This window comes from Brassica napus, unplaced genomic scaffold, assembly GCF_020379485.1.
Source record: "Brassica napus cultivar Da-Ae unplaced genomic scaffold, Da-Ae ScsIHWf_2397;HRSCAF=3098, whole genome shotgun sequence".
NCBI lineage: Eukaryota > Viridiplantae > Streptophyta > Magnoliopsida > Brassicales > Brassicaceae > Brassica > Brassica napus.
Genome location: NW_026015745.1, coordinates 185,463 through 207,380, shown reverse-complemented (window position 1 = coordinate 207,380; position 21,918 = coordinate 185,463). Strand labels below are relative to the sequence as shown.

At 32.9% G+C, this 21,918-nt stretch overlaps 4 protein-coding genes across 4 annotated transcripts; 1 reads left to right on the top strand and 3 right to left on the bottom strand.

Moving 5' to 3' along the window:
* Positions 1 to 1,964: 1,964 nt before the first annotated feature.
* Positions 1,965 to 3,614, bottom strand: LOC111199542 (anaphase-promoting complex subunit 11). The gene is made up of 5 exons (XM_022689656.2): positions 3,588 to 3,614; positions 3,379 to 3,457; positions 2,911 to 2,938; positions 2,387 to 2,505; positions 1,965 to 2,302 (listed from the first exon to the last, which is right to left on the bottom strand). The coding sequence occupies exons 1-5, from the start codon at positions 3,612 to 3,614 to the stop codon at positions 2,187 to 2,189; spliced, it is 369 nt and encodes a 122-aa protein (XP_022545377.2). The 3' UTR covers positions 1,965 to 2,186.
* Positions 3,615 to 5,335: 1,721 nt separating this feature from the next.
* LOC125600792 (agamous-like MADS-box protein AGL80) lies at positions 5,336 to 9,570 on the top strand. The gene has a single exon (XM_048773373.1). The coding sequence runs from the start codon at positions 5,791 to 5,793 to the stop codon at positions 6,439 to 6,441; it is 651 nt and encodes a 216-aa protein (XP_048629330.1). The 5' UTR covers positions 5,336 to 5,790; the 3' UTR covers positions 6,442 to 9,570.
* A 1,322-nt stretch (positions 9,571 to 10,892) lies between these two features.
* On the bottom strand, positions 10,893 to 12,317 carry LOC125600782. The gene has a single exon (XM_048773361.1). It carries the CDS (start codon positions 11,309 to 11,311, stop codon positions 11,051 to 11,053), a length of 261 nt encoding a protein of 86 aa, XP_048629318.1. The 5' UTR covers positions 11,312 to 12,317; the 3' UTR covers positions 10,893 to 11,050.
* A 1,663-nt stretch (positions 12,318 to 13,980) lies between these two features.
* LOC106354996 (putative RNA polymerase II subunit B1 CTD phosphatase RPAP2 homolog) lies at positions 13,981 to 18,245 on the bottom strand. Its single transcript, XM_022688599.2, has 9 exons — positions 17,617 to 18,245; positions 17,200 to 17,322; positions 16,714 to 16,836; positions 16,452 to 16,631; positions 15,451 to 16,206; positions 15,151 to 15,356; positions 14,819 to 15,082; positions 14,448 to 14,594; positions 13,981 to 14,372 (listed from the first exon to the last, which is right to left on the bottom strand). The coding sequence occupies exons 1-9, from the start codon at positions 18,236 to 18,238 to the stop codon at positions 14,268 to 14,270; spliced, it is 2,526 nt and encodes an 841-aa protein (XP_022544320.2). The 5' UTR covers positions 18,239 to 18,245; the 3' UTR covers positions 13,981 to 14,267.
* Between the last annotated feature and the right edge of the window lie 3,673 nt (positions 18,246 to 21,918).

Sequence of the window (21,918 nt, the reverse complement as noted above, 5' to 3'; positions counted from 1 at the left end):
TGACACGTGGCTACAAAAAAATGTTGCAATGCTTCTCAAATAATATATAGGGGATATGATTTCGTATAAAGTTTAACTAGAAAGAAAGAAAGATTTTGAAATTTGAAAACGCTCTCAGACCCGAATATCGAGACTCCCGTTTTGTCATCATCCTCCGACGTCGGTGGAGCTCGTGCTCGCTGGCATCGACCTCTCCTCCCTCCTCTCATGCTCTCTCTTTATCTTTTGTATTTTTTTGGTTCTTCCTCGCTAGTCTTAGATCCATCTCATCCGGGTAGAGCCTCGGTGAGCGCTATGGTTTCTAGCCACTTTAGAAAGCTCGCCGGAACTGCTAGTTCAATCAGAGATTCCTGGGATGCTCTCCAGTTTACCACCCTTCACTGCCTTGTTTCTCTAACAAAGACACGGATCTTCTCCTCACCGCCGTGGTATCTAGGATATGCTCCGACCCAGCCAGATCCACCACAATCTCCCGCCTGCTTTCTCCCTCGGGTCTCCGTGGTGACAACAACTTGGTCAAATCTCGTCGCTGCTGCTACCAACAACACCTCAACTCAAACATCTTCTCGAAGGCCTCTTGGCGTCAAAGATCGAAGGTGCTGGCTTTCTCACTACAGATCCATTTCAACAAGATCTGTTTCTCTCAGGGGGAATCCCCTGACCATCTCTCCACCGTTCAACTACATCCACCAGCCTTACCATCCATCATCTATACCGTCTACGCCTTCAGGTCTTGCTCGGGTGCGACCTTTGCCTCTCCGGAAAAGCTTCCGTCAAGCTATGCCTCACGTAACCTCAACAACTGCCGACCAGAGGTCTGAACCGGCGTTCTTCATCTCACCAAATCGAAACTGTTCACTCACCAGGCGATGTACTGAACCCGATGCTCCAATCTATATCACCGGGGTTGCTCTGTCCATATCGAGCGAAACCACAAAGTTATGAGATTGGGTCTATACTTTCTCTCACAATTATTTGTAAAGCTGGTGTCCATTGTAGGTGGGAATCCACTCCGGCATCCAGTCCTGAGCCATCTGTTCGTAAATCTGGCGTCCGATGTAGGTGGAAATCCACTCCGGCGTCCAGTTACGAGCTATCTGTCTGTTTATTTGGCGTCCGATGTAGGTGGGAATCCACTCCGGCATCCAGTTCAGAGCCATCAAAAACTAGTAAGGACTTGTCGGCACACAATCCTCACCTCCTCCTATGTGTTGGAGAATATTTCACTCCCATGTCTCCTTTCTATGAATGGAGAAAAATTTAGGATTCTTTTCCGAGCTTTAGTTTCAGTTTACTCACCGGTTTGTTACCTTGTGGAGCGGTCTGTACGGGGTCTGAAGGTGCAATCGAGAATACTTGGGTTTTTCTCGTTGGTGAGGACTGTCTCTCGACGTTACTTATGACTATCTCTCAACTCTCCTACTTTGTCGTGAAAGTCTTATCGACGCATCTAAGCTTTGTTTTGAATTCGCTGTCAACTTCATGTGAAAATTTATTATGCTTAGTTGTACTTCCTAGTGTGTTTTATGAATTGTCTTTGAGAGGATGTTTAATTCTCTCATCGCTTTGTAATCGTTGAATTTGAAGTTAATGAAAATTGTGTTTCAAAAAAAAAAATGATTTCGTATATTTTCAAATTGAAAACACAATTACCTATACACCTAACCATATTTCAACCAATAGATAAATGAAGTGAATAATCTTATTAATAAATTTTGCATTAAAACTCTAAAACAACACTTATTTTGAAACGAAATGTTTTCTCTACAACGACAATTAAATCGAAACGAAGTGAACGACAATTAAATCGAGACGAAGTGAGTATTAAGTATTGTAAAGTTGATAATGGAGTTAAGTTTTCAAACGAGGACTACCATAAAACCTAACGTAATCAACACGTATCGAACTTTCAGTCAACATTTTAGAAGTTAAAATTTACTTGTCTTAATCTCACTTGACTCAAGTGACCAAGTAATCATGTCAATTATAATCAGGTTGCCCTATACATGGGCCCGCATAAAATGGACCAAAAACTCTTTGCTACATTTTTTATCGTTAGTTACTTATATATGCATCCATTAACAATCCATCAAGGGTCGTACAAAATTCGGAACAATGATCCAACAATGATGGAAACCTAGACATTTAATCAAGGCACAACACAAAGGGTCTCTCTTCACTCCTTATTACTCTTTGAATTGCCATTCTCTACGACACATGGGGCAATGAGCTTGACTCGTCTGTGAGTTAACCCATTTCAGTATACAATGAAGATGAAACGAATGGTTGCAAGCTCCCCAAACTGCTCAATAACCATAATGATCAAGGCGTAAGAATATTTAAGGCAGGGGTTTTAATTTTGAAATAGACAAAGAGAGGAACTTACTTAGAGGGCAATCGTCTCCAGGGAGTTTGCAGTCTGGACAACAACCGTCAAATGGCATACGACATATCCCACATGTCTCATCTTGAGCATCCCATGTCCATGACGCAACCGCATGCCACCTACAATGTAAGAGTTCATGTACTGGAATCGAGAATGCATATAATAAACGTAGTAATGGGACAAAGAAACTTACTCTGTTTTTTTTTTTTAAGTCAGGAGACATTGTAGCACTGAGAGTCAAGGAAGAAACAGTTCTTTGAAAATAAAATCCTAAAATTAAGAAACTCTGAGCTAATCTTCGCCTACCCTATATGAACTAGTTGAGAGTTAATAACAAGAATCCTCACCGAAAAAATCTATTAGAAACTCATCAAAATCAGTTAATCAAAACTGAGTTTCATGAAAAGAGAACAGCTTTAGATCTCATGAATCATGAAACCTAAGCTGCATCTTTAAAAAAATCATGTTTTAAACATCAAAGCTTTGGATGCATGATATGCAGAGAAAATGAAGTAGAAGGATACGCAAGATCTTGACTTTCATGTCTTTCTCCTGAAGGAAACAAAAAAAAACTTACATCAGCTTTACAAACCCACCAAATGAAAAAAAAAACACAAAGCCAAGCTATGAAGCACTCATACACAACACCAAACAGAGAGATTAACTATAAGATAATAAGAAAAACAAAAAAAAGAAACATTTTAAATTAAAACTCACAATTAGCAAAGAGATTACTAATCACAAAGAGTGAATATACATCTCAGCTTCCCCCAAAAGTTCGATAGTTTCAATAGACTACCAATCAAATCCAGAAGAAACAAAGTATAATCTCTGATATTGATTTCTCTCAGACATTTGATCGAACACCTGGTGGACACCAAGATATTTGAGGACTCTAAATCTAAAACTGTAAAGGCTTGATCGTCTGGAAACTTAGTAAGATTGATATCAACGGAACGGAATAAAGCAATCAGAAAATTTCAAAAACTCACCGGCGATGATGGGGAAGCTAACTGCGACAGAGAAGAAGCGGCGAGATTGGGAATGGAAATCAATTATTAAATTATGGGGCTTTATTTAGAATTGGGCTTTATTTGAAACTGGGCTTAGAACCACTATGTGGGCTCATAATAAGTTATTTTATTTTAAAAATGGTTTTTTTTTTGTTATTATTTTAATACATATTTGTAAGACAAGAAACATTGTATTGATTAGGAATAAAATCCATTCCTATTTTAACTTTAATTCAAGATTATCTACCATATTTTTCTAGATTTCTATACTAAACATATTTATAGCTATTAGATATCAAAATATCTTCTTATTTTTGAATTAGTTATTATAATTCATAGATGACTTATATTTCTTTCATATTTATTTTTCAGCATTTTTCAAAGTTAGCAGATGTGTTTAAATAATTTTATTAATATACATAACAATTATACATATAATGAAATAGAACTAATATATATAATTTTAAAATTATATTTTCAATTGTTTTGAATGTTAATTATTATTATTTTCTGCATTTTATCCGATCATAGCTAAATGTCTAGAGATGTCTTCTATTTTCTATCTTAAAATTTACATAAGTTTTTGGATCTAAATATAATATTTTTGTTTGTATTCTTTTTCATTAATTTTAAATAGTAATAAAAATTTATACAGAATTACTTTTAAGTTGACTTATTTTGATTCGAAAACTTACCGGCGATGATGGAAAAGTGAACTGCGACAGACAAGAGAAAAGTGCGGCGAAATAGGAATCGAAATCAATGATCAAATTATGAGGTTTTATTTGAATTGGGCTTTTGTAAATTGGGCTTAAGATCCATAGGTGGGCTCTTTAATGATAACAAATAAGTTTTTTTAATTAAAAACTTATTCAAGTCAAGGAATTGGTCTAAATGTTTCCTTTTGTTATTATTTTAATTATCTTTTTATTAGGAAAAAAATCCCTTCCTATTTTAGTTTTTATTCAAGACTATCTACCATATTTTTATAGATTTCTATACTAAACATATTTATAGCTATTAGATATCAAAATATCTTCTTATTTTTTAATTAGTTATTATCTATATATTTTCTTGTTAAATTCATCGATTTACATTTCTTTCATATTTGTTTTTTCAGCATTTTCAAAGTTAGAAGCTGTGTTTAAATAATTTTATTAACATACATATAAATTAAGAACTAATATATATAATTTTAAAATTATATTTTCATTTTTTTGAATGTTAATTATTATTATAGTTTTTTTGCATTTTATCCAATCATAGCTAAATGTCTACAGGTGTCTTCTATTTTTCTATCTTAAAGTTTATATAAATTTGTGGATCTAAATATAATATTTTTGTTTGTATTTTTTTATTGATTTTAAATAGTTATGAAAAATTACACATAATTATTTTTAAATTGACTTATTTTGATTCGAAAGCAGAATAAAATCTAAAATATATATTTTAATCGTTAAACTTTTTTGACGTATTTTTAATTAAGTTTCTAACATTATTGTTGTCCAATAAGTTTTTATTTTGCTAGATACAAATGTGTAAGTATCATAAAAAAATTTAAAAAAAAAATAAAACTTAAAATAAGGAAAAGTATTAACCCCGCGTGTGGTCACCGTCAATTAACATGGGGTAAAATTGGCGGCCCTCTGGGATGCCTTCGGCGGCGGTGTCATTAAGCACTAGTCAGATTCCGTAAGGTGTTTGGATATCCGGATCATAAAAAAAATTCTTTTCATTTTCATAACCACTTCATTATTTTGATTACTGTATTACACTAACTTCGACATATTTTAAATTGATAAAAGCAAAATTATAGATTTGAATAATAGAATTATTTTTATTGTTTTTTTTCTACTCTCTTTTTACTTTATTTTAACTTTTATTTTCATAAACTTCTAAATCTGATATAAAAATATTATTCGATTTTCTTACTGTTTATAATTGATAATATCTAATAATTTTTATTTCTGCTATATGTATGCATATTTTATATATAATATATTCTTACAAAAATATAGATATAGATATGTTCTAAATATATCTAAATCATATTTCTCCTAAATTATGAAAAATAATTTTAACTGCATCCACTTGCCAGTCATAATTCATAACCAGATACTTGTTAATACAAGTATTGGTCCTTATCATGAAAGTTTGGCTATGAAAATGTAACTATACTCCAAAACTGAATGACTTCCTCCAAAAAAAATTTGCATTCAGATATAATATCCCTGAAATGGTATGATATTCATATGTAGATAAATATGTTTAGATTTAGATAATATACATCCATTTAAAATAATTCAAACATTGATATGTATATATAAACAATACTCCATTGTTATCAAATTATAATATACACAAGAAAAAGAAAAAAACAAAGAGTTAATCATGACAAGACAAAAGGTGAAGATGGCTTTCATAGAAAATGAGTCCTCAAGAAAAGCAACATACAAGAAAAGAAAGAAAGGTATCTTGAAGAAAGCCAACGAGTTAGCAACTCTCTGTGGCGTCCCAGTTGGTGTAATCATCGACAGTCCATACGACTTGACCCCGGAGGTGTGGCCATCGAGAGAAGATATGGACAATGTTCTGTCCCAGTTGCAGAGGTTGCCGGTGATGGACAGGACCAAGAAGATGCTGAACCAAGAGTCTTATCTTAAACAAAGTATCTCCAAAGCATCTGAGACATGTAAGAAGCTGACCAAAGAGAACAAAGAGTTGGAGATGAAAGAGGTAATGTTTGATTGTCTTAGTGGCAAGACTTCACCATCTCGTATTGAGAAAAATGATCTTGGTGCTTGTGGTAATGTCATTGAGCAGTACCTAAGAAATCTTAATCGTAGGATTGAGATTCTTAGTAAGAACGACGGAGCGTCTTCTTCATCTGTTCATGTTGTTGCTTCAACATCTGTTGCCATGCCTATAGTTGAGTTGGGTTCTTCTTCAACCGCATTTTGCGATATGATTCGTCAACAGCAGATTCAAAGTAATATGAATCAGAACGTTGGGAGCTTGGATCTGAATCAGCAACAGTGGTGAGCATTGGTGAACATCCTTAGAGGTCTCTCTGACCATGTTTCTGTTTCGTCAAGCTATCAATAAAAATATATTTAAGCATTTTTTTTGTTTTATACATGTATTCAATATTCATTGCTTTTAAACGTAATGCATTTTATCTTTAATGACATTTCATTTTCTCAAGTTCTAGTTCTTTGGTAAGAACCTAAATTATGTGAATTTAAATTTCAATGGTGAAACAAGAAAATACTAACACAATCCAGTTAATAGGCTATATGTCTAGTTGATTAACTTCTTATTACTCCTTAACCAAGTACATATATACTTGAAAGTTAAAACTATTTACAGCCTAAAAAACATCAAAATAATACGTGTTAAATTAAATAAATATAGACCATATTTTTGTCTAATACGAAACTTTGGAATATTACGTCTTAAATCAAATAAATATATTTAAGCATTTTGTCTTTTCGTTACATGTATTCATTGCTTTGACATGTAATGTAATTTATCTTTAATGGCATTTCCATTTTCGCAAGAACATGAATTATGTGAATTTAATTTCCAATGGTGAAACAACACAGTACACAATCTAATTAATATGATATATCTCTTGAATTGTCTAGTTTATTAACTTCTTATTATTCCTTAACAAAGTATGTATATACTTGAAAGTTGAAACTATTTACAGCCTAAGAAACTTCGAAATAATATGTGTTAAATCAAATGAATATAAGGAAGAACTAAGGAAAAAACTAAATAAATAAATAAAATAGACCAGATCTTTGTCTTATACGAAACTTTGGAATAATATGTCTTAAATCACATAAATATATTTAAGCATTTTGTGTTTTAGTTACATGTAAGTAATGTATTTTATCTTGAATGGCATTTCATTTTTTCTAGTTCTTTGGCAAGAACATTAATTATGTGAATTTAAATTCCAGTGGTGAAACAACACAATACTAAAACAATCCAATTAATAGGCTGGCTATATGTCTTGATTTGTCTAGTTGATTAACTTATTACTACTTAACCAAGTATATACTTGAAAGTTGAAACTATTTACAGCCTAAGAAACTTCAAAAATAATATGTGTTAAATCAAATAAATAAAAGGAAAAAATAAGGAAAAAGTTCAAAAAAATAAAAATTAATAAAATAGACCACAATTTTGTCTTATGGAAAATTTTGGAATAATACGTTTTAAATCAAATAAAAATAAGGAAAATTTCCAATAAAAAAAGTTAGTATTATTGCATTGTTCTGCAGAATTTTTTTACTGAAATCTAAGTTCTCAAGTCGTCCTCTTTTTTTCTTTTGGTTACATTTGTATTACTAAAAATCTGGTAGTCCTTAGCAAAGTCCAAAGAAACATCATGTTAGTTGATATATTTACATTTTTCAATTTGATAGAAAGTGGTTAACACGTGAATGCTATATTTCAGCAACAATCAGTCTTCTTTTTGCTTTTACAGTGTGCGGTAGAACTTCTTTATTCCGATCCTCTTTATTCATCTAATTATTAATTCCATATGATTCGGCAACTATGTAAATAGATACTCCAAGGAAAGAAATCAAATAGCAGACAAAAAGCTGAAAATGAAATAAAAACGATAGTAGAAAAAAGAAGAAGAGATTTTAGATGGTTGGTTCTAATACGAAAGACACGAAGGGAGTGATGTCTTGTCCATTTTGACAGAAAATGTTTCAAAACCAAATTGATGGGCTTGACTTGATCTTCAAATAATGAACCTGTTTATTCCGATTTTAGAACAACTTTGGTATACAATTTATAGCCTACTTACACTCTAGGTTTTGTCTTGTGTTTCTTCTAGGTCTAAGCATATATATATATATATATATCCTATTAAAGAATCTATAGATCAAATCTTTAAGTAAGAGATATCACTACTATTCTTGGATGATCACGTGTCTTGGTTTTTCAAAAATGTATCGTGTTTAATTTGAACGGATGGTTACTAACATTGATCGAGCAATTACATTACTATTCGAGTTTGTTATTGACTGGGACATGTAAAAATGTATGATAAATTATACTTTTTGCCAAATGAATATATTTTACCAACAGCCGACAAAAAAAAGAATATATTTTACCAACAAAACAACATGATGAATATTTACTAGTGTACCTATATTTTATAAGAATGATTTATTTAGAAATTTAGTTAAATTGTTTACGTTAAAATCGATTTCATATATTTGTATACACCAAAAAGATCAGTTTCATATACGAAAACATTTAATTTACCAAATACGTAATGCATCCCTAAAGTTGACTTTCATCAGTGAATTGACTATGGAGTATAATCAACTATTACATGGTCTTCGCTAGATGAAGTTATATAATTTTTAAGATAATAATTGATCACGAAATTTTTGCAATGTTATTAGGTTAGTTCCACTGATGATCCACTTTAGTAACAATTTGACATTTTGAATTAGACCCAGCTCAAAACAAATTGTTTTGTGTCAAAAACTACATAATTAGTAAAGGTACGCACCATATTACAGATATCTTATATTATAGATATCTTATAATTAGTAAAGGTACGCACCTTTTAAATTTCTTAGTGATATATTTTAATATATTTCAAAGAAAATTTGATATTATTATTTTATTGTCAATTAAATTTTCTTGATATAATTATATATCTTTCATTTGTTGGGACTTGCAAGCTAACAAGAATCCAACCCATAAAAAGTGAATAAGCTATAGATTTGACATTTTGACTGTAATTACTAAGAAATATTTTTGTCAGTTTATGTGTGGCTTTCGATCATCATGCATTGTGCGTTGTTGATGTGATCAACAAATCGAGTAAAACCTACCTTTAGTTGTTCTCTTTATGATTATAACATCAATTTTATTGTTCATGCTCCTGAATTTGTTGTGTTTATATTACGGCTAGATTCCGTCGTTCGATTATAAGTTAACTTTGGTATGTTTCGGTTTAAAAAATACCGGATTTTTCAATGCGAATGGTTGGCCCTGGTTTGGGCCTATCGATATTTTTCCCGAAATTCTTTATGTTCAACCGGAAAAAATACCGTTGAACCAAATAGTAACAGACCGGGTTGGTATACTTGACAGATGTAAACGAGAAGAAAGAACATATACAGGAAACCATTTTGGCCAATTCAGATAGAGAGAAGAGATATTTGGCTACTGCCGAATCATTCAACTGCAAAGATACTGCAGCTAAAACTCAGATGGCTTTTTATGATTCCAATGTTACTTTTAGTTAACATAAACTTGTGGCTAGTACTTATTCACTTCACCTTTAAGGAAAGCTGAAGATACGTACCAGGACCATTAAACTACTTAAAATTTTTTAACAGATTTGTGTTTCTCTTGTGATTATAGAGAATTGGTTTGATGAATTCATTGTTTTTTTTTTGAGAAAGGAATGGTTGATGAATTCATATATAAGGTTTTACATGCTTATTCCTACATATATATGGTAAAAGAAAGTGTTCATATATATCGTAGAGATTTATATATCCATTTCATGATCTATGCATGCAATGGCAAACGCCTTTGAGTCATGAAAAACAAAAGAGCTAAACAGGATCCTTAGTGGTTATCGTTAAATAAATAAAATCAAGAAAACAAAAAGCTAAGGCCATTTTTCATGAAAATATCTGATGAAGTTTCTTACTAAAAAATTAAAAATTAAAAATAAAGAAAGATGAGAAATGGTCTTTACTATTTCTGAAATTCAAACTACACATGTAAATGTTTTTTTTATAACAGTTTAATTCACTACAACTAAATAAATAAAATATTATTGTTGAGAAATTTATGTAGATTTTTACCAATGTAGATGTTTTTAAAACCAAAGAAGGTGAGAGGAAGAGAAAAAAACAAGGAATACATGTACTCTTAGAAATGTACCTTTGTATACAAGCTACAATATATGTGGGAAAATAATATCCTCCACATCTTGTTATATATTCTATACAGCTGGCTCTAAATCTTTGTTCTTATTTAATTAGCCCTAATAAATACATGTCATTTCTAATTGCTGCTTGGATACTAAATTACTAATTGAAAAAATGTATCAAAGTAATACAAAAACAAAATGTTACATACTGACTACGAATATTACAGTCGTCTTCAGATTATACTAGATTACAGGTATTTTGGTTTTTGGTATTTTACGATGGTTACTTATACATAGTAGCTAAAATTTTTAATAAACAGAATAGTATATTTTATTACGAAGGTGTTAGTGCAAGTACTAGCTACGTAGAGATCGATGCTATAGTGTAAGATCCGAACGTCTTGGCATGATGTTCTTGGCATATATCATTTATATAAGATTTTTTTGTTTAGAGTGAGTTATTTGGAATATTTCTATGGATCATATATAGTGTTCAACACTTAAACGTAGCGAATTATAGACTGGTCAAGTCAATTTATAATTTAGTAATTAATGTAAGATAGAATTAACTTAAACTGCATATAACACATTTTATAAACAAATCATCGTAAGGACATCATCATGAACATCAAATAAAAGAGAATATACATAGAACCAAACTAAATAAGCTAGCTATTAGCATTCTTTCATTTATCATCATCATGATGATGATTGTGATGATGGCTAGTTATGATGAGAGTGGCAAGGAGGGAGAGTTTGGCACTCGGACTCAGAAACACGAGAGGCATGGAACTTGGCGATAAAGGCAGAAGCCTTACGGTCAATACCTGGCTCAGCCACCCAATATCGCTTGTCCTCGTCGCTGGCCCATGCCTTTCTTGTGTATACGCCGTCGTCCCATGCGTCTGCTTCAATCATATGAGATGACCTTCGTGATTTAAAGAAGCTGAAGAGAGAGAACTTCTTTCTGCTGTTGCCTCCCATTAGTTAGAACAAGAATACACCAAGATGTAAGAAAAAAAACTGTAAATTTGTTTAAGGTTGATGTGTTTGTGTTTATGTAGAGAGATGGGGGGGTTGAGGAAGTATTTATAGGGTGACTGAGCAAAACAGCTTTTTGTGGGAGTTCTTTATGGTCCGGTTTGATTAGAATCTTGGTTGGTACGTTGTGTTTAGAAATTATCAAAGAAAAAATAAATAATTTCTTAAAGAAAAAAATAAAGTTTCGTTCAGCTACTACTACATTGTAGGACCAACGTTCATTTATGTGTCGCTTGCAATTATTTGGACCTATTCCTTTGTGGGATTATGTGTCGTTTATTGTAACTCAAACCTGCTAGTAGTAATAAAACAATATAAAATCCATACAATTTAATGGAGTATATTATTGCATGCAATTTCTTATTCAATAATAGCTACATGTTAACAAGTTATGTTCGTATAATTTCTTTTCTAACTCGTTGTACAGATAATTAGCTTTATGTATATTTGTCTAATTAATGAATCATATAATGAGGATTATGGTATAACGTTTTTTCGCTAATCCGTTGTTGGTACAATTCATATAATTATTTTCTACAATAACATAAAAGTGTTGATCATGAGAAAATCATAGTAATAGAGGTATTATGCGAGAATCTGAAATGGAGGAATGAGGAAGAAGACGAAGAAACGTGGAAGCTGGTATATTACAATCAGACGGTTGTTGAGATTTCATCAAACAAGCTTCTGAAAGGGGTCCGAATTCACTTTAGCTTAAGAGTCTTTGCTCTAGTTTATTTTATTGTTATTAATTCCTAACTAAAGTCATCCAAGTTCTCTGTCTCTTTAAGTCTTTCCTTTTGATCTTTCTTCAAACAATTTTTATTCGAGTGATAGAATCAAACAAAAAGTGTGTATTATTTTATGTTTCGCTACATGTAAAGATAGAATTATTGTAATAGATGTCCAGACATAGTAGTGTTTCTTTGCTGGTTCTTGCTTCCTTATCTTACTTATGCTTCTAGATATCGCTCTCTCAAATTTCAACGAAGTGCCAAACTCTAACAGTTAGATTCATCTGCCTAGAATCAGTCAAAGTAAATAAGAAAGGTCTTTTTAGTGTCATGATTTTCTTTTGGCTTTTTAGAAAAACTGTTCAATTTTGTCTTCAGCCCTTAATCATATACAAATTTTAAACTTAAATATACGTTTTCTTGAAATTGTAACATGTTGCATATTTTAATATCAATGGACTCTAGTAACATATGTTTATACTTCAACACTAAATATCTCTGTTGAACAAATTGGTAAACACGTTAGGTCAAATACTATAACAACATAACTAAAATATTACAATAACTATATTAAATCGTATATTAAATCGTATACTAAACTATGATGCAGTTAGACGTAGATCTTCAGAAGACATATAGTATTGTTAATTGTCGATTGTCTATGTAATATTTTTCATAAATGTAATGTTATAATAAATCAATGTTGAAAAAAATCGTATATACTAAACTACAGTAAGTTCATATAATTCTATAAATAAGAAATCTCAACTATGATTTAGTGGAGGTTGTCCAATAATGTAAATGCAAAATCAAGGAAGATAGAAGATGTAGTCAAAAGGCAAATGAAAAGAAACCTCTCGAAGCACACACACTGAAAATGTGTTTGTATATGACAAAGAGTTTCTTCCTCTTTTGAGGAATATATTCAACAGCTTCTACCTACATAATAACAATTATTAGTTAATGAATATCTTGAAGACTTTTTCATACAAATATCCAAATCTTATATAGTAATCTTTTAGCCAGTAAACTGTATATTTTAAGCTATAATTAAAGTATAAATTAATCCACCACCAATAGTGATCGTTATCGAATTTTATAGGGAATATATAGAGAGAAATTTTTTGTTCATTCTTTTGGGATTTGAATGGATTAATCTTGATTGATTTTTCTTTTTGCTAAGAGATTTTTATAAAGGTCCATATATTTTTTCAGGTTCAGGATTATTGTACTCTAGTCATTTTCAAATATATGACATTTTAAAAGAATTCTTTTGTTTTAAATTAGATGATGTTCTTATTTTTAGAATGTTATATGATCATTTGTATTCATCATATAAAAGTGATGTTTCTGTTTTAAAAATATGCTCTTTCGTTTCATTTTAACTGTCTTTTTAGAGTTGTACACAAAGTTAAAAAAAAAATTTAATTTTGTATATTTATTAAAATAAAAACATTATTACCGATATACTTAATCACATTTCAACCAACAAAAAAATATATTGAAATATAAATTTAATAAATTTTATATTAAAATTATAAAACACATTTATTTTGAAACTAAAATTTTACTTTATAACGACATTTAAACTGAAATGAAGAAAATATATAAAAGAACAGTCAAAATAACTATGATTGTACATGCCACTATTCAAAATCCATTTTTATTTGTTTGTACATGAATGTTCTTGGAACTAACTAAAAGGAAAGGCTTATTTGTGAAATGACAAGGAAAAAGAGGAAATTAGTCTATTAATTCGTTTCCCAGTACTTAGCAAGTAATTGCTTTGGTCAATATCATTATTTTCCTTCTCACATGGAAAAAACTCGGGTCCTATAGAATCAACAACATCTTAGACTAAAAACAGCAACGTCCGAGTCAATCAAATTTCACATTTCAATTCAACTATTTTAACTCACTAATCACGACTTAAAGAGTTTTTAATTTTTATAACACATCATCTCTCACCCCACTTTTATCAAACTCATATCGAAACATTTTGTTCCAAGTAGCCAAGCCTGACTTCTGAAATTTTGTTTACCACATTCTCTTCCCACTAAACAATCCATCTGTCAAATAACATAAGCCAGCTTTTGAATGATTTTTTCATTTTTTCAAAGTTGCTTTTATATTCCCCCAAGTAAAACTCTAAACCGGGTTTTGTCTTAAGCCCCGCATAGTGTAGCAAACTGAGGAACACGGCCAAGCGGTAACAGAATCTCCTTCATTGTCTCATACTCTTCATTACCAATCCCACTTCCTTCCAACACCTGTTTTTAAATTTTCCACCAACACAATAAACTCAATAGACTTCACCTTATATGTTCAAGTTAACTGCAACTAACCTTGTTTCTGTTTAATAAATAAGGCGCAATCCGAGGGATCCGGCACACAGACAACGCGTCCAGGAACAGAAGTACAACCACTAACCATTGCTCTATCCTAAACGACGGAACCGCCCCTGTCAACGACATTGTCTCCAACAAGCTTCCCTGCTCAACACCAAACCACAACCACCACATTGCTAAGAAACTATACATATATAAAACTTCCCAGCATAACTCTGGGATGATATTACTATGTCACAACTAGATAAAGAGCTTCAAATGCCATTTTATTTTTAAATATCAGGAGGTTCGGGCCCAAGCCAGTAATCCCATGTTATATTAATTTCGTCCCAGCGGTCACTAAAGTTTCCTTTTAGGAGAGTACTTACTAGTCCCTTTTCCAGCTCGGATATAGGAACTGGCAGCCTAAGATCAGTGGCGACTCTAGACACAGCTCTTGCAAGACACCCAGCAACTGTCTCCTTGATCTCTGACGAAAGCCCTTCTCCCAATCTAATCCTCCTGGGATACTCCTTCCCGTTAACTGACAAGAACTCCTCATGAGCAGACTCATCCTTCCCATAGATATACGCAAGTGAAGAGGATGAGACCCATCCAAACAGTGAGTCCCACATCATAGCAAAAGGTGATAACTGAGGAAAGGTCAGTGAACGTTAGCTCCCATGTATAGTCCTAATGGGTTAATTACAAAAAGACTTACAGTTAGATTGAACCCCTCTGGAGTTTCATCGAACCAAGACTGATCACGGTCGAATAAATCAGAATCTGGCGTCCCTGGCTTGTTTGGCCACTTCAGAAGAGTTGCTTCCTCCTCCTCCTCCTCCTCCTCTTCACTCATTTCCTCCTCGGAAACCTCTTCATCAAGTTGATGTGTGCTTGGCAACAAAACGATTCCAGCTTTTGCAGCTGTATAAAACATGACAAAGTGCATTATTCAGAAACTTATAGACACTCAAAGGGTATCATAATAGCATAGTTAACACTTCCTATGGGGACTTACCAGCATCACTTGCATCTAAATCTCCCGAAGAAACAGCTTCAGCAGCGTGGCTCAACGCCTTAGCGCATGCTTCTGCTAATGCAAGGCGTGAGACACTGTTCACATCCTCTGTATCATCGCTTCTAACCTCACAAAGATCACCACGGACGTCACTCTGATCAGCCCAAGTAACTGAATGGCTTAGCTTCTTAGAGCCAGAGACTTTAAGGCATGACTTAGTGACGGTTTCACTTGATGAACACATATCCTGATGAGCTTTAAGTCCCTCACAAGAATCAGAAATAACTTTCTTTCCCAAGGCTTTTGTATTAGAACTAGATGATGATCCTAGTAGAGCATTTTTCTTGTCCAACGGCATTGAACATGGTGGCTGCTTAGACACATTATATTCCACACTGTATCCATCTCTCATTACACCCATCTCATCAACCAGAGAACTTTGAATGTCCTTCTCCGTAATTTTCACAACTGTTTTCCCTTTGCTTGATTCGCCTACATGAGAAGCTTGTTTTCGCCGTGGTGGAGGCTTAAACCCTTTCCCTTTAGACGCAGAAGAGGAACTTTTCTCATCCAGAGGCTTGAGACTATCTTTCATTTGGCCATCAAGAGGGTCTTCCTTTGAACAAGGAGGCTGCTTAGACACGCTATATTCAACGCTGTATCCATCATTCCCAGTGACAGGGCTCGCACAGCCCATTGCATCAAACCCAAAGCTCGCCAAATCGATCTTTTCCTTTTCCTTTTCACGACGAAACCCTGCAACATGTGGTAATGAACTTCAAAACCATCCATATAAACAAAGAGCATGGTATATAACAGTATCTATTGCCACACACATCAGCAGCAATAGCCTAATAAGTTAATAACCATCACAACATCTAAAGCTCCCCTAACAATAAACCAAATGATTCATGATACAAGTAAGTAACATATACAGCTACATTTCTTAGGGATAACTTTGTCGTAAGGCCTACTACTCTTAACACTTTCTTAGTGCTTACTCGATTTTTTTGGTGTTTTCCCTTGGCCATCCTCAGGTTTCACCACAGGAGGAGTTTGTTTGGTCTGTGGCGGAACCTTTGAAACACTGCACTCATCAGGAATGATAACTTCGCTAGTGAAACCCATCTCGTTAAAAGGCGGATCCTCCTGTTTCTTTTGATTATTCTTAGCCTTGGAATCTGTTCAAAACCAAGCACATGCTATAAGCAGCATAGAGACAGAGACAAAACCAAACAGATATGGTTTCATCACCAAACTTACCCTGTCTGGAGTTGTAATTGCTTACACTACACTCATCAGGAACAATAACTGTGCTAGTAAAACCCATCTCGTTAAAAGGCGGCTCCTCCTGCTTCTTTTGTTTATTCTTAGTAGCCTTAGCATCTGTCAAGAATCAAATCTCATACTATAAGCAGCATAGAGACAGTAAACCAAACTACTAACAAACATAAGAAGCAAAAACCAAACGGATAACATGTCCAGTTACAATTTTTTTCAATGTTCTAAAAAATGGTGTAGTCATCAAATCGGACCTAAATGAAACAATTTAAAAAAAAAAAAAAATCAGTCTTGAAGCTTTAAAAAAATCGGTTTAGGCGCCTGACTAATCAATAATCTCATATAAAATGTCTAACTGACGACTAGCCTTTTTTTTTTATAGTCAGTGAAGAATATGGTTTCCATCATCCAACTTATAAGCAGTATAGAGACAGACACCAACAGATATGGTTTCATCATCGAACTTACCTTGTTTAGAGTTGTAATTGCTAGGAACACTACACTCATCAGGAACAATAACCGTGCTAGTAAAACCCATCTCGTTAAAAGACGGTTCCTCCTGCTTCTTTTGTTTATTCTTAGCCTTGGACTCTGTCAACAATCAAATCTCATATCATAATCAGTATAGAGACAGTAAACCAAACTACTAACAAACATAAGAAAACAAAAACCAAACAGATAACATGTCCAGTTACAATATTCTCAATGTTCTAAAAATTGGTATATACCTAAATGAAACAATTATTAAAAGAAATCAGTCTAGAAGCTTAAAAAAAATCGGTCTAGGCGCCTGACTGATCAATAATCTCATGACTAGCGATTTCTTGAACATTGATTTTTTTTAAATAGTAAGTGAAGAATATGGTTTTCCATCATCAAACTTACCCTTACTGCCATCTTTAAATTTGCAACTGCTTCGATCAACAGGAACATAACCTTCAACAGCACTAGAAGGACCCATCCACTCCTCCAAATCCACCTCCCCACCTCTCATCACATCACTCTTCTCACAAATACTCAACTTCCCCAACCCCAAACCCTCCTCCTCTTCCACCACATCCCCATCACCAAACAACCCAACAATCCCACCAAGCTTCACCATATCAAACTCCGAGGTACGGACCTCCTGCAAACTCTTCTCAAACGCTCTGCTGCTCACAAGACACTCCCCCGAGCAGAACTTCCTACTCTCCCGAACATCGTAGACCCTGTGCTCCTTCAGGGAGACGCGGTACTTCCCTCTCCTGGAAACGACGTCGGAAGGGAGGGGGGATCTGCAGAGAGGGTAGCCGCAGAGCTTGGCGATGGTTCGCTCCGTGACGACGTCTTCGTAGTCCGATTGAGACATCAGGGCCCTTGCGGAGAAGAGGTGGGTTTGTGAAGTGATGCCGTTGAGGAGAGCGAGCTGGATCTTGTGAACCGCATCGTTGATTGCGATTGCTTCGTGGTCCTTCGACATGTTCGAACTGACGGAGGAGATTGGGAAAAATCTGAAACAACTGAACATATATGAGTTATTAGTTCGCGAGTTCCGGTCTTAAAAGGCGGTTCTGTTTAATGGGCTGTAATTGGACTCTAATATGGGCCGCTGAAAAAGATTTGCTTTTGCGTCATAATGACTCTTTTGATCATTAGCATTTGTTTTTTTTCTTATCCAAAATCTTTTTTTTTTAATAGGGGAACTCCATTCTTTTAGTATTTTTATACACCTAAAAACTATTCTAATGTTTATTTAATTTTGTTCTATTTTGCATATCACTATTATGTAAGAGCACATTTTATTCTATAAAAACTTATGAATAGAAACCTTAGAAATAATAATAATAATCTTCTTTTTCGGTGTTTTGTTTGGATAATTATAATTAATATGATTTTTATCTATGCGTACGTAGATTATGGATTTTGAATTTGTTGAAATTCTTGTTTTTTTATTCTATGTCTATAATAATATTAATTCTTGGTTTAAAGTTTTAATGAATTGATTAGCCACTATGATTTCACTTTTTGGAAACTGCTAGAGATGACATCTGTAAAATTGACATGCATCTCAGTTCATGCATTGTCGACAACTCTCTTCTTTTCTTTGGTAAATCGAGACAATATACCTTTGCTTCGGTAGAACGATCATGGAAACGTATAAAAGGTAGTGATATCCATCATTGCACTTGAGCGTGTTGGATCCAACCTTGTTGAAACTGTCAAGTCTCATGTACAAGCTGTGCACCAAAGCCAAACTCATCTCGGTTTGAAAGCGCGTTTCCAACTTATCTCAGTCTAATGAGATGCTTATTTATGGATTCTTCTTTTGCTTTCATCTCATGAAACTCTTTTCATGTCTTTAGCTTCTAGATTATAGATTATAGATTATGTTTGTTTGTATTTTCTTTGATTGACTAAGCATATTGTTTACTTTTGAATTGAACACTTTTATGTATTTGCTTCGATGTAAGGAAAATGATAGTTATATTCATACAATTGATGTTTCTAAGCATGTGAACCCAATGAAAATAAGTATATTGATGATTCTACTTAATATAAACATGTGTTAAATCATATCTTGATATCATACATTTGGGTAGAAATTTAACAAGCTGTATATGTAAGATTATGAGGCTGAATTTTCATGTGTTTTTTATGTTTACATTGATTTGAAACATTATTTTTCCCCTCGACTTGAGACACATTCCGTTTTTATTTGTTTTCTTTGCTATATATCTCAAGTGATTATTTTATAGATAAAGTTTTTAATAGAATTCTTTTTAATTTTTATGTTTTTTCTTCTAACTTTATTTTCTCTTCTTTTAAACATTTTTCTTCTGCAAAACATATATATGCAAAAACATTTTTCTAAGTCATGGTTTAAAATGTGGAATGGACTAATTTTTCAATTTTCTGCTTTCTACTTTAAAAATAAATTGAAGTTAGAATTTTAAAATATATACAAGCTATTAAATATCTAGTTAAATGTTGTTTCTTTCTAATTATATTTCAATTACAGTTTTTATAATATTTAATCAAAAATTTATTATTAAAGTGGCTATGATTATTACTGGAAATGTTTTTCAATTATTTATGATTGTTGTAAACTAAAATCTTTATAAGCCAATATGACATTATTGAATAAATTAGATGTATAACTTGTCCATTTTCATAGGTTCCGAAAATGAAGATTTCAAGATCTCCTTTCTCTTGTCCTCGTAAAACCCTCCAACTCGACATTGGCCTAATTAGCTGGGCCGAATTGTCCTAGGCCGAGTTGTTGGTTGATATTGAGTCGTGCTCTGTATTTGATGGGTCTTGATGGGGTATGCAATTCTTCTCTAACATATACATTGTGATTTTCAGGTTATGAATGTTATGAAGATGAACTATGCATTCTTTAACATTCGAAAGAAATTTTACCATTCATAAGAAATAGTTTCTCCTTTTCGTTACTTCTCATTCTTTTTATTGTAGAAAAATATAAAGCAAATTTTTTCCTCGCTATATATGATAAGGAATTACCTTCTTCTTCAGTCATATAATTTCATTCATGTTCGTTCTTTTCCTAATATGTTCCCACTGTTCAAGTGATGGTTACCAGTTAGACTATATGTGAATTTCGTATCAAGTTTGGCTAAAAAGAAAGAACATTTATGATTTTAAGTGAATATTTTAATCCAATTTGGCTAAAAAGGCTGAAACTTTAAGTTTTTGATTGATATTTTCTGACATATGCAGTGAAGGTTCCTGAGTTCTTGAGTGGAATTGGAAGAGGAGTTGCTATGTTGCACCGGGACGGATACGGGAACAGATACGGGTACGAAAGTGGGGACGGGAAACGGCAAAACTAAATAATTATTGGTACGGGTACGGCAAATATATATATATATATATATATATATATATATATATATATATTAAAAATATATATATATGCTATCCATAATGAACACAATAAGAAAACAATACACCAAAATCTTAACATAAAAAATATTTCAGTATATTATTTTAAATAATAATAATAAAAACAATGGTTAAACATTTTTTTATCAAAATTTGGTTCATGTAATAAAAGTTCATAAACTTAGAAACAAGATTGAAAGTTAAAAATACAGTTACAATGTTACTTCCTTTTATCTTTTTTGGAAAACAGTAAATGAATTAGCTTAAAATACAATAATATTGAAGAAAATTCATTTCAAATATTCCATAAATGAACTACAATGTCCCGGAAGTGTCCCCGTGCTGTTTCTATGGTGTTTCCGTCCCCAAAACGTTTCCGGTACGGGTACGTGAACCAAACTGCCGTCCCCGTGCTTCATAGAGGAGTTGAGACTCACATTCCAAAACTTGAAATCGCGATAGGTGATCTTTTGAAACTGCAAACATGTAAGTTTTATCACGTCTCTCTACTGTATGGTTTACACAGATTGCGATTGCATACTTTTGTATTGTTGTTGTAGAAAAGTAGGACACTTAGGGTCCCAGATTTCAGGGGATTAATAATATATATGTTAGAACCTTGAGTTTGTTCCATTACATAATTTCATGTGGTAACTATACAAATCAAGGAGAAGAGGAGAGAAAAGTTTGAGTTCTTGAACTTTTCAAGTACAAAGAGATTGATGTAGATGTACCTATAGTTCTATCCTAGTCCTGGAACTTGGGTTTAGCTTGCTAGTGGGGAGTATCATTATTATCACCCAAAACAAAATGCTTACATGTTTGCTTGTTCATACTTCCAGTCACTATCACATGTTATGAATTCTGGTTTTAGAGAAAACTGATACTAAAATATAGCCACAAATACAGGCTAGGGCTATGGAGACCTAGAGCTGACGCTATAAAGGCGTGATTGTTTCTTTTCTTTGTTTGGATTGTTATCATAATAGAGTTGTTATCAATTAAAAAGGCTCTTGGTTCATGGGGCTCACAAATGGATTGGTGTCTCGGTTATTAAGTACCAAACCGTTGGCCAACCAAGAGACTTGTTAAGGTCTGACAATGATTTGAGTAAAGAAGAAGAAATGTACGTGAGTGAGAGAGATAAGAAAATGTTTTTTTTCCTAACATTAAGAAAATGTTTTTGCTACTGTTTTTTAATGATCTCTTTGGATAACCATAAACATAAGGTTTGTTGCATACTTATGGGTTTCCTTTCTCTAATAAAACCATAAACGAAAGCCCACAAGGCCCATCTTATTC